Source organism: Harmonia axyridis, chromosome 2 (assembly GCF_914767665.1).
Source record: "Harmonia axyridis chromosome 2, icHarAxyr1.1, whole genome shotgun sequence".
NCBI classification, from domain to species: domain Eukaryota; kingdom Metazoa; phylum Arthropoda; class Insecta; order Coleoptera; family Coccinellidae; genus Harmonia; species Harmonia axyridis.
Genome location: NC_059502.1, coordinates 4,866,423 through 4,878,959, shown reverse-complemented (window position 1 = coordinate 4,878,959; position 12,537 = coordinate 4,866,423). Strand labels below are relative to the sequence as shown.

Below are 12,537 nucleotides of genomic sequence, written 5' to 3'. Positions count from 1 at the left end.
CCAAGCCGTGAATCCCTATATCTGATCTAAAAATTGTATCAATTCAGACAATCGGTTGAACAACTTCAATTCATAATGAGTAGGTGATAATTTGAATTTGGAAGTTCTGTGCTAAGGCATAAAGAATATAGCAGAGTTTGTGGTAGCATAGCTGTGATAACTAGCAATTTTTCCGAATGATGCATAGAGGATGAGTTTACAAATCGGTTATATTCCGATAATAATAGTCCCCATCAATCTTTGGAAAATCTGATCACATCACACTGATCCCCGTGTATCGAAGCCCAAAGCTCCCTTTACGTGGGCAACAAACAAGATAAATCCTGGAATTATTTGCCCACGCCGATACACACATCAAAACAAGGACATACAACTGGACTACACACTGACGGGTGAGCAATTTAGAATGACGTTGGAAAAAAGGTGCCTCAAAGGAAAAAGAAACGTTCTGACGCATATAGTGGATTTGTCAACTACGTTTTATTCGTCCTGTTCGCATTAACCAGTTTGAATAATCGCCAGGACGAATACATGTGGATTTTCTACGGACAAGGATGAAGTGCAGGGATGGGCTGGCAGGCAGTGGCGTAGCGATTGGGACCGTCGCTCCAGGGTGAGAAGCTCAGGGGTAGGGATTCACGGCTTGGCTTGATTTTCAAGCTACTTGGCTTGAGCTTGACTTGATTTCAAGTCAAGCTCAAGTCAAGTAGTAGTAAAGTAGTTTTTCAATACTAAGTCAAGTAAAGTATTTATTTATGACGTACTTGAGTCATATCAAGCTACTTGATTTTTAGTAGTTTTATTGTGTAGTGTTACATCAATAAACAAATGATGAAATGAGAAGGAACCTAGCAAAAAAACACTTTTAACTTTTTAACTAATTGTATAAAACAACCGAAAATATCAAATTTCTGAAATAGAAACATAAATTAAATCACTATAAATCAAAAGAAAATGAAAAATAATAAAAATATAAAGTTTCTTGATATTGAGAAACCTCCAGGCTTTGTTCGATTTCATAATTTTACATCCAGGATCTAAGACACATAGGCATCTTACAGATTCGCCGCCTAACCTATTGCGGATTTTTGTAACTGTAAGAGCAGATCTGGAAAATTGGCTTTCAACAGGAGCTGAAGATGCTGGCGTTGACAAAAAATCCTTGGCCATTTTGGCCAAGTTTGGGAAGATATTTCTGAAACTACCAAAATTTACCAATAGATTTCATACAGATGTGAGAAAACTACTAATGAAGTCACACTGGCGAATGCTTCAGTCTCTCGGCGCTCGAGGAATCCCCTTATTTAGTATAAGCGCGCACGAGATTGCAGAAATATATGCCGTGCGACGCGTGCATATCAAGCTCAAGTAATATCAAGTAGCTTGATATTAAGTCAAGCAATAAAAATCTAAAATAAAGTCAAGTCAAGCTCAAGTATGTAATTTTTCACGAGCTCGATTTTCAAGTAAAGTAGTTGGTTAAAATGTCAAGCTACTTGGCTCAATAAATCCCTAGCTATACATTAAAGAAACCTTGGGATTGGAAGTCATCAATGGTTGCTGAAGGGTATGTTGATGAATAGCTAATAAAGTGTTTAAAACATGTGGTTTCTTCATGAGAGCACCAGTACCAAGTATTGAGTCGTAATTGGTAGCACTTTCAAATTTGTCAACCATACCACAAATAGGGAGTAGATTGAATGAATAATATCGTCCATGATTTCTTCTTAACTTCCTCCCACTATTCACAAATGATCACTGTTTTTGATTCAACAATTTCTAATCATTATTAAACCTTATTTATTTCCATTATCAAAGCGTATATTTTAAATTGTATAATTTCTATTGGAAAACCCTTTGGGACAAATTTTCACCTTCTCGAAGGAAAGGATATTCACACTAGGTCTGAATTATTCTACATATTCTTGAATGCCTTTTATTTTTCTTAATTCCAAATTATTTCAGTACTTCTAACCTAAAATGATGAAATTTTGCTTCTCCTTCTTCGGCACTGTAAAAAGGGGACTAACAAACATTGGACCAACTCGCTCCAAAGAATATTTCAAATCTCCTCTCCATCCAATCATCCCTGAAACGAAACAATCTTATCTATTAAACTGACATAACAATAACCTCAAAAAGATATCGCATAAATTTTACACCACATAATTCTGAAACTTCAACACTCAAAACCTACTTAATAAAGGATAAGAGAGGAAGAAAACGATATTGTTTCATACTTCATGACTTGTGGTCCATCTGGGCACTGGAGAATAATCAGGGTAAATCTCTGCGAGTGTTCATAATGAGAAAATGTAGATAGCACATAATTATACCTGTAGATTAACGCTGTCTGGTGGCTGTGCTTCTCGAGCGTAAAACCAAGAGTTATTTCGTGATTAGGATTTGTACAACCTAATTTGAATCTGGTACAAAGAGGGTTACGAATCCGAATGAGAACATCTTGATTTCTGACAGTTATTCATGGTTTTTGATGTCTGGATTATCGTTGTTGCGAATTGGGGAAATAACACATTTACTGTAAGAGTTGAAAATGAAATTTTCATGGAAATAAATCTTCATTGAACCCAAAACATCAATGAAATTTTGGCTAATTGTTTATGTTGATTCATTCTCGAGTTACAGGGCGTTCTGAAAAATGACTGTTTCAACTCATTCGCTATATCTTGGCTTCTGGTCGATATATTCAAAAAATTCCAAAACGTTCTCTAAGTCTTATAGTTCCTGGGATGCTTTCAGTGAGCATAGCATTTGGAACACCCTGTACTTTCGTCCCATTTAAAATACTCCAACTCTCCACTAATCTGTGAGAGATTATTAACTTTTAATCGAATGGGACACCCTATAGATGATTTGATTACAATGTATACAAAAGGAATCAAAGTTCGAAATAAATGAAAAAATCATATATTTTGGCGAGACGTTCTCAAGCCAAATTATTTATAGGTGCGCCCTCTCTCAGGGGATTACGGTGTTACATCCTGAGAACGCTGGTGGACTCTTCAGTTAGGCAATCCATTAATCTCTGCCTAAGACACACCCTCTCATGCCACACCATCGTGGAGAGGTGGCTCTGCTGCAACGTGGCGACACCTATAAATCCGTCGGGGACGAAGTAAAGTGTGACACGACACCCATAACGCCATCTCTTGAGGCTACAGAGTCACTACAATATAAATTTGAAAACTCAGTATCTTCGAAACGGATGACATTTTTGAAGAACTGATAATGGGATGCTTTTCGACAAATTTGCAGCTGTAAAACTGCGTTGAAAAATATAAGGTGTCCCATTTGAGAAACATCAAACCTCCTTTATATTCCTGAAAATGTAATAAATGCCTATGATCTGTTATGAGTATCATATTAATCACAAAAATGACTGAAAAAATTAGAATTTTTCGAATATCTCGAACAAAAACCGAGATAAAACGAAATATATGAAACGGTAATTTTTCAGAAACTCGAGAACTAGATTGATTTCATCTGCTCTCCGATATTTTATTATTTCGAAAAAATGGATACTTGAAGATTATTCTCTAAGTATCAAACTTCTTTAGTGAGCAATTTGGGACACCCTGTACACTTCTCTCAACGACTTCAGGAGTGATCTGCTCAACTTCAGCGAGATTTTTTGCCGTAATTCTTCTAAAAGAGTCAAGTCTAGGGAGAAAGTATAGTATATAAGCCAACTTATTATTAACAATGATTACCAAAAAGAACAAATCTTTCCATATTTGAATTAAAAAAACATCTGAAGATTTTCCTTAACAGCAAAAATAATTCTACATAAAATTCCATTCATTTATCAGAAATAGAACCATAATTTTGGAATTCTACATACCGGAAATAAAAGCTATGGCTTCCTAGAAGTTCTTTACTGACACGTACCAATCGTTTTTTTTTTAATCAGAAGATAAGTTGGGCCTAAAAATCTTCGGCCACCAGACTACCCAGCCTATTTGAACCCCCTACATTCAACCCTTAAACTTCCCCTTGTTTCTAACCACAACTACATCAAAAACCACCCCTCCCCCGAATGACAAATTACACCACTCATTCCTGTTAATTTTTTCCAAGCTCACTTCGCAGGTGTTTCAAAATACGTTTCGCCACCCAAGAGCGAGAAGTGACGTTCGAAACTTCGCGGAAATGGGTAAAACATACCATTATTTGCTGCAAAGAGGGCCGCCGACTACCGCAGACGTTTTCAATATATCATCCTGAAGGGGGAGAAACGTTACGTAGTTGTTTGCAAGGTATTTTGATTAATTGTCTCCGAGTTCATAGCCAAAGGAAATGGCATTAGTTATCTGCAAGGTATGAGGGTGAATGAGAGCCATTCTACCCGGCCCATTGTTGTGTAGAATTGCATTTTGAACGTGGGCTATCTTAGCCAGTTAATAAAAGCGCATTACCTTTATTAGATGCTCCAGCTCTAAGCATAATTAATTCGTTCAGCGCTTTGGCGTCCTCATAATAAGCCGCCTTATATGACATTTAATGAGGACAATGGCTCTTTAAAGAGGCGCAAACAAGAGGGGATGTTTCTTGAAAATGAGAGATTATGTGTAGGATGCTTCAATCTTGTTGGGTTATCGACAGCGCTTTTTCATTTGGGTTCAGTTACTCCAATAAGTGAAATCTGGGAAGAGACGTTTATTGGATTGGAGATGAACCTTTATTCATGCGCTCAATGCACTCTTGGAGACCAGAAGACTGTATTTATTTACTTATGAGATGTGATTCATGATGATGAAATTGTTGTTGGTTGCTGATCCAAATTATGTGTTCTGATTATGTGGTTCTACTGAAACTCGGCATGAATATTCGAATCATCATTCTATAGAGTCTTTATAAATTATTGTAACATCAAAAAGGCCTTTGAAATATTCTTTACAGCTGTTAACTAACTGTTCTTTCAGTTGTGTCTAGCCAGTAAAAATACATTCGATTTTATTTGTCAACATAGTAACCTTAAAGACTTCAAGAGTGTACTCCAATATTTCTCTAACTCTCCGAAACCTTTTCTGTAGAAAGATTCCTCTTTGCTTTCGAAATAGGATTCAATCTCGGCACTCACTTCTTCATTAGAGTCAAATTCCTTACTCTGGAGCATTCTTTCGAGGTATGCAGAAAGGCAGTAATCACTGGGGGGTCAGATCTGTGGATTAAGCTAGGTGGTCAAGCAGTTGAAAGCAAAATTCGTTTTACTTGAATTTGGACTTCTGACAAGGATCATTGTTTTATTCATAGCTAGAAGAAATAACATTAGTTATCTGCAAGGTACGAGGGTGAATGAGAGCCATTCTACCCGGCCCATTGTTGTGTAGAATTGCATTTTGAACGTGGGCTATCTTAGCCAGTTAATAAAAGCGCATTACCTTTATTAGATGCTCCAGCTCTGAAGGGATATAATTAATTCGTTCAGCGCTTTGGCGTCATCATAATAAGCCGCCTTATATGACATTTAATGAGGACAATGGCTCTTTAAAGAGGCGCAAACAACAGGGGATGTTTCTTGAAAATGAGAGATTTTGTATAGGATGCTTCAATCTAGTTGGGTTATCGACAGCGGTTTCTCATTTGGGATCAGTAACTCCAATAAGTGGAATCTGTGAAGAGACGTTCATTGGATCGTAATTTGTTAAGATGAACCTTCATTCAGTTGTCTAAAACACTCATGGAGACCAGAAGACTGTATTTATATACTTATGAGATGTGATTCATGATAACGTAAATGTTGTTGGTTGCTGATCAACAATATCGGTTCTGATGATGCAAATCTCCTGAACCTCGGCATGAACATTCGAATTATCATTTTATAGAGTCTTTATGAATTATTGTTACATCAAAAAGGCCTTTGAAATATTCTTTACAGCTGTTAACTAACTCTCCTTTCAGTTGTGTCTAGCCAGTAAAAATACATTCGATTTTATTTGCCAACATAGTAACCTTCAAGACTTCAAGAGTATACTCAAATACTTTTCTAACTCTTCGAAACTTTTTCTATAGAATGATTAGTCTTTGCTTTTGAAATAGAATTCAACCTTGGCACTCACTTTTTCATTAGAGCCAAATTTCTTACTCTGGAGCATTCTTTCGAGGTATGCAGAAAGGCAGTAATCACTAGGGGGTCAGAACAGCTAGGTGGTCAAGCAGTTGAAAGCAAAATTCGTTTTACTTGAATTTGGATTTATGACAAGGATCATTGTTTTGTTCATAGCCAAAGGAAATGGCATTAGTTATCTGCAAGGTATGAGGGTGAATGAGAGCCATTCTACCCGGCCCATTGTTGTGTAGAATTGCATTTTGAACGTGGGCTATCTTATCCAGTTAATAAAAGAGCATTACCTTCATTAGATGCTCCAGCTCTGAAGGGACATAATTAATTCGTTCAGCGCTTTGGCGTCATCATAATAAGCCGCCTTATATGACATTTAATGAGGACAATGGCTCTTTGAAAAGGCGCAAACAAGAGGAGATGTTTCTTGAAAATGAGAGATTTTGTATAGGATGCTTCAATCTTGTTGGGTTATCGACAGCGATTTTTCATTTGGGTTCAGTTACTCCAATAAGTGGAATATGGGAAGAGACGTTTATTGGATCGAAATTGGTTCAGATGAACTTTCATTCATATACTTATGAGATGTGATTCATGATGATGTAATTATTTTTCTTTGCTGATCTACATTTTTGGTTCTGATGATGCAGTTCTCCTGAAACTCGGCATGAACATTCGAATCATCATTTTATAGAGTCTTTGTAAATTATTGTAACATCAAAAAGGCCTTTGAAATATTCTTTACAGCTCTTAACAAACTCTTCTTTCAGTTGTGTCTAGCCAGTAAAAATACATTTGATTTGCCAACATAGTAACCTTGAAGACTACAAGAGTGTACTCCAATGCTTCTCTAACTCTTCGAAACTTTTTCTGTAGAAAGATTAGTCTTTGCTTTTGAAATAGAATTCAACCTCGGCACTCACTTCTTCATTAGAGTCAAATTCCTTACTATGGAGTATTCTTTAGAAGTATGCAGAAAGGCAGTAATCACTGGGGGGCCAGATCTGGAGATTAAGCTAGGTGGTCAAGCAGTTGAAAGCAAAATTCGTTTTACATGAATTTGGATTTCTGACAAGGATCATTGTTTCATTCATAGCCAAAGGAAATGGCATTAGTTATCTGCAAGGTATGAGGGTGAATGAGAGCCATTCTACCCGGCCCATTGTTGTGTAGAATTGCATTTTGAACGTGGGCTATCTTATCCAGTTAATAAAAGAGCATTACCTTCATTAGATGCTCCAGCTCTGAAGGGACATAATTAATTCGTTCAGCCCTTTGGCGTCATCATAATAAGCCGCCTTATATGACATTTAATGAGGACAAAGGCTCTTTAAAGAGGCGCAAACAACAGGGGATGTTTCTTGAAAATGAGAGATTCTGTATAGGATGCTTCAATCAATGGGTTATCGACAGCGCTTTTTCATTTGGGTTCAGTAACTCCAATAAGTGGAATCTGGGAAGAGACGTTTATTGGATCGTAATTTTTTAAGATGAACCTTCATTCATGCGCCTAATGCACTCATGGAGACCAGAAGACTGTGTTTATATACTTATGAGATGTGATTCATGATGATGAAATTGTTGTTGGTTGCTGATCCAAATTATGGGTTCTGATGATTTGATTCTACTGAAATTCGGCATGAACATTCGAATAATTATTTTAGAGTTTTTATAAATTATTGTAACATCGAAAAGGCCTTTACTAATACTGACAACTAACTCTTCTTTCAGTTGTCATCATCATCAACCAGCCCTCTGAATCCACTGCTGGATATAGGCCTCCCTCATTTCTGCCCACTGTCCTCTATTCTGAGCACTCTGCATCCAGTTTGTGGTCATCCTCTTGATGTCGTCAGCCCATCGCTTGGGATGTCTTCCCCTGTTTCTTTTGTCGGCTCTTGGTCTCCACTCGAGCAGCCTCTTTGTCCATCGTCCTTCTACCATCCGTGCTACATAGTTTCAGTTGTGCCTAACCAGTAAAAACACATTCAACTTTATTCGTCAATATAGCCACCTTCAAGTGATACATGTACTCCAACATTCTTCGAGATCTTTTTTGTGAGAAGGTCCATCTCCGCTTTCGAAATAGGATCAAACTTGGCACTCACTCCTTCATTAGAGCCAAATTTCTTTCCCTGGAGAATTCTTTTGAGGTCTACAAAAAGCTAATAATCACTGGGAGCCACATATTTAGAATAAGCTGGGTGGTCAAGCAGTTGGAAGCAGAATTATTTCTTCTTGATCATGGTTGCAATACAAGTTTTGAATTTCATTATTCTGTGTAATCCATTTGTGATATTTTCATTCATTGGGAAGCTTGTTGAGATTGATGCCAGTGATTTTTTCTTCCACAATATTTTGGCTCTTCAAATATCTTCTGATACTTATAAATTCTGACTTTATCAACGAAACGTGAGACGTAACATCATTATTTGCAGAAATCTAGCTTTTCTATTTCGAATAATCGGATCTATTCCCGAGATTCGTACCGAAAGAAAGAAGCCAAAGTCTTCATCACTTAAAATTGTGCTCTGAAGATGAAAGCTTTCCATTCTTTATGTCGCCCGATCAATTCAATCATTTTTGCGGTATAAATTTTTTATCGCGGGACATAATCAGTCTGGTTTCCCTCTAAATTATTGTTCAGATAGTGAGAGCTGGGATTTTCTGGTATTTTTTATCAAACGGAATTTCAATGCTCTGTTCTCTCTTGATCGTCTCAGAAGCCCAATTATAATCTTCTTCAGATGAAGTTATTTGATATATTTCTGTCTGGCCAACCTTAATTATCGGGTATTTTTTTGAGTTTTTCGAACAATGAATCATTGTTTTTTATTTGAATTTCAGTCTGCAATGTCTGTCTTAATTAATGTCAAAATTTCCATAGGGAATGATTCAGTATTCACGAATAAGCACTGATTTCGATTGAATAATTTCACAATTTCTAAACTTTGTTGAAAGCTGTATTTTTTCATGATTTCAAATTGTATCATTCCTATTGGAAAACCTTATAGTTATAAATGGTAGAAGATTCTCGATTCATATCGTTAGAAAAACACAGACCAATGCACAATTTTTTTATCCTTCTTTTTCGAGAAAAAGAGTCCTCCAGCTGAAGAAATACGTGAAGCTTAAAACTAGCAGGTAACGAGGATTTATTGGGACGCCTACGCAATTTAAATAATCATATACGGTTTCCATTTCGCCTCTAGAGGGAGCTACTTATTCAAATTAGGGAAATAACAAGGCAGAATTCTACTTCGCGGGCAAATACAGGGATGTAGCTTAAAGTATTGTTTCTGATCTGAACTTGATACAATAGGTTGGGATCAGAGCTCTTATGACATACCTTATTCAGAACTTAATTCTACTGATTGTTGAATTTCAAAGATATAAACTTCAATCATCCAACTTGGGGTTCCAAAAATGTGGATCTTCAAAATTTTGTTTTTCTGTTGGTTTCAAAACTGCGCATTTGATCAAGATGAAAATTTGTTGATCACGAAGCCAGAATCAGAGATAATTCGAAAAGGATATTGAAAAAAATTTCAAGTGTGATTCCCGATTAATTATGCAAAATTTGAATATTTGGAATCCGATATTTTTTCTAATTGTCGAATTAATAATAAGCAGAATATTTATTATTTTCTGTATCTACCTACTGAAATCCAAGGTTTGACAACTTTTGCTCTCTTAGGCCCGGTGCACACATCCGACTTTTGCAGTTACGACACCCGTTGCGGTGTCGTACCTATCCAATGCACACTACATACGACACCGTCATGGTTGCGGAGCCGGATCAATTCACTTCAAAGAAGAGCTCAATATCCAATTCCCTCTCTGCCATTGTGCGAACTCACGACAAACGTCGTATGTGTGCGCAGGCCAATTTGGAATAGAGTACTGAGAGATCGCATGTACGACTGCGGCACAGTTGCGGCCTAGAGGGACATGCTACCAAAAAACGACCGTATGCTGGCAGTTACGACGTCGCAACTGCACGGCGGGTAGTGTGCATGCTCCCATTTGATTCTTTGTACCACAGGCCGCAAGTACGACACAGCAATGGTGTCGTAACTGCAAAAGTCGGATGTGTGCACCGGGCCTTAGTGTCATCGGTTGTTTCATGTCGTTTGGCGCGCTTGACGTTTGTTTTCTGAATTTCTGTTATATTTAGGTACTTTTTCAATATATTTTGAGTCAATATGAAACGTTGATTCACTATGAGACATAAGAAGAGTGTTCTCCGATGAGGAACACGTGAATTGGGAGAAATATTGTATCACTGATATGTTTTCATTTCCGCGCTCTTCATGTCATAATTGATAATACATGTTGGGGACTAAATTTGCTCACTGAAAATGACATATGCTCCCTCTATCTATGTTTATTAGTCTGAGGTATTTCCAGGTACCTACCTATTCAGTATTATATATCATAGTATATTGAAATGCAGAGTTGCATAATTCTTAGAGAGAAATAGTTATTTATAATACAAGTGCAGAAGGCATTGATATTCTTCCACGAGTTCAAAATTCAAAAACGAGCCACGAAGTGGCGAGTTTTGGAATGAACGAGTGGTAGAATGAGCCTTCTGTACGAGTATTATACATTATTTTCTCTAATTCATTGCATTTTCATTGAAATTAATGAAATATTTCCATAAATATATTTTAGTGATTTTTGCATTGAAAAATGTTGGTTGGCAGAACTGATTTCCTTAAGGCAAATTGATGAATTGACAGATAAAGCCGTGGCGGAAAGTTCGGAGTACCAACATAGAATAATAAAATATAACCATGAAAACTGTGCGTTTCTGATATATTCTCCCACGATTTTGTTCTACAAGATGTGGAAGAATGAACGGAATAACCACAGAATTAGAGAAATAAAGTTATCTAATAATAGGGATTGTAATTGATCTCCATTAGATATTCTGTATTGAATTAACGAACTAGTTCCACTTGGAACTTCAAATTGCTAATCTGCATCTAAATTTTTCTTTTCTTAAATGAAGGCAATTTAATATTAACAATTATTAAAATACAAAATTTCATCTCGGTCAAATTCGTTGTTTTGAAATTATCGGAAACACAATTTTTCGAATATTCACGGAACCCCTAGTCGGATTTTCCTCATTTAACATTCGAGATACAAACCTACCTTGAACACTTTCAGTTTTCACGTTTTCGAACGAGCGTTCAAAAAGAATAAACACCATTCTATGAAGAAGTTCAAACTCCAGCCCACAGATTAAAAGCATAGAACAAAATTGATTTACCTGCCGATGTCTGGGGAACGGCATCGGCCTCCTCGATTCGCCAGCCGATCTTATCGTATCTCGGTTGCGGTTTCTCGAAGCTAACTTTATCGTTGAATTCCTCCTCTGTGAAGCCGAGTTTTTCGGCTTCTTCTTTGATTATCTGCACGAAGTTACGCCATGTAATAAATAAATTCTTTTATGTTATGATGTACTCACCCGTTTGAAGTCCAAGTAGCAGCCCCATTTTCGTTGCCAATTCTTCTTCGCCTCCCTCTCCTTCCTGGATTGTTCCTTTCTGGAAGGATTTGTGGCTTTGAAAATACGATTATGGCTTTTTTGTGGTACGATCAAGACTTACAGTATGTTGAATTTATTGATTGGGTTGTCCGCCATCGTCTCTGAAGTTGGGGTAGAGGTTGACTGATGTGGAATGGTGGTGTTTGGTTTGATAGGACTTTGTTTGGTCGATAAAACATGTGAGCTTGGTGATGGGATATTCTTCTATGTATAGGGTGTTTTTTTTAGAGCTATAGAACTTTAAATTGCAATGAAACAACGATGGATTATTCGATTGACATGAATTTTATTTATCCGCAAGATAATCTTGTAGCATTACATTTTAAATATGATTTCTGGCATATGACCGCCACGGCTGGCTCGGATGTAGTCCAATCTGGACGTCCAATTTTCGATGACTTTTTCCAACATTTGTGGCCGTATATCGGCAATAACACGGCGAATGTTGTCTTCCAAATGGTGTAAAGTTTGTGGCTTATCCGCATAGACCAATGACTTCACATAGCCCCACAGAAAGTAGTCTAGCGGTGTTAAATCACAAGATCTTGGAGGCCAATTCACAGGTCCAAAACGTGAATTAGACGGTCACCAAACGTGTCTTTCAATAAATCGATTGTGGCACGAGCTGTGTGACATGTTGCGCCGTCTTTTTGGAACCACAGCTCCTGGACATCAAGGTTGTTCAATTCAGGAATGAAAAAGTTAGTAATCATGGCTCTATCTATACCGATCACCATTGAGTGTAACGTTCTGGCCATCATCGTTTTTGAAGAAGTACGGACCAATGATTCCACCAGCCCATAAAGCGCACAAAACAGTCAGTTTTTCTGGATGTTTTGACATACACTTGAGGATTAGCTTCACTCCAAATGCGGTAGTTTTGTTTGTTGACGTA

General features: G+C 37.2%; 1 protein-coding gene across 1 annotated transcript; it reads right to left on the bottom strand.

Moving 5' to 3' along the window:
• Positions 1-1,955: 1,955 nt before the first annotated feature.
• Positions 1,956-11,934, bottom strand: LOC123673495. The gene is made up of 4 exons (XM_045608001.1): positions 11,704-11,934; positions 11,562-11,640; positions 11,364-11,505; positions 1,956-2,089 (listed from the first exon to the last, which is right to left on the bottom strand). Exons 1-4 carry the CDS (start codon positions 11,736-11,738, stop codon positions 1,971-1,973), a joined length of 375 nt encoding a protein of 124 aa, XP_045463957.1. The 5' UTR covers positions 11,739-11,934; the 3' UTR covers positions 1,956-1,970.
• Positions 11,935-12,537: the final 603 nt, after the last annotated feature.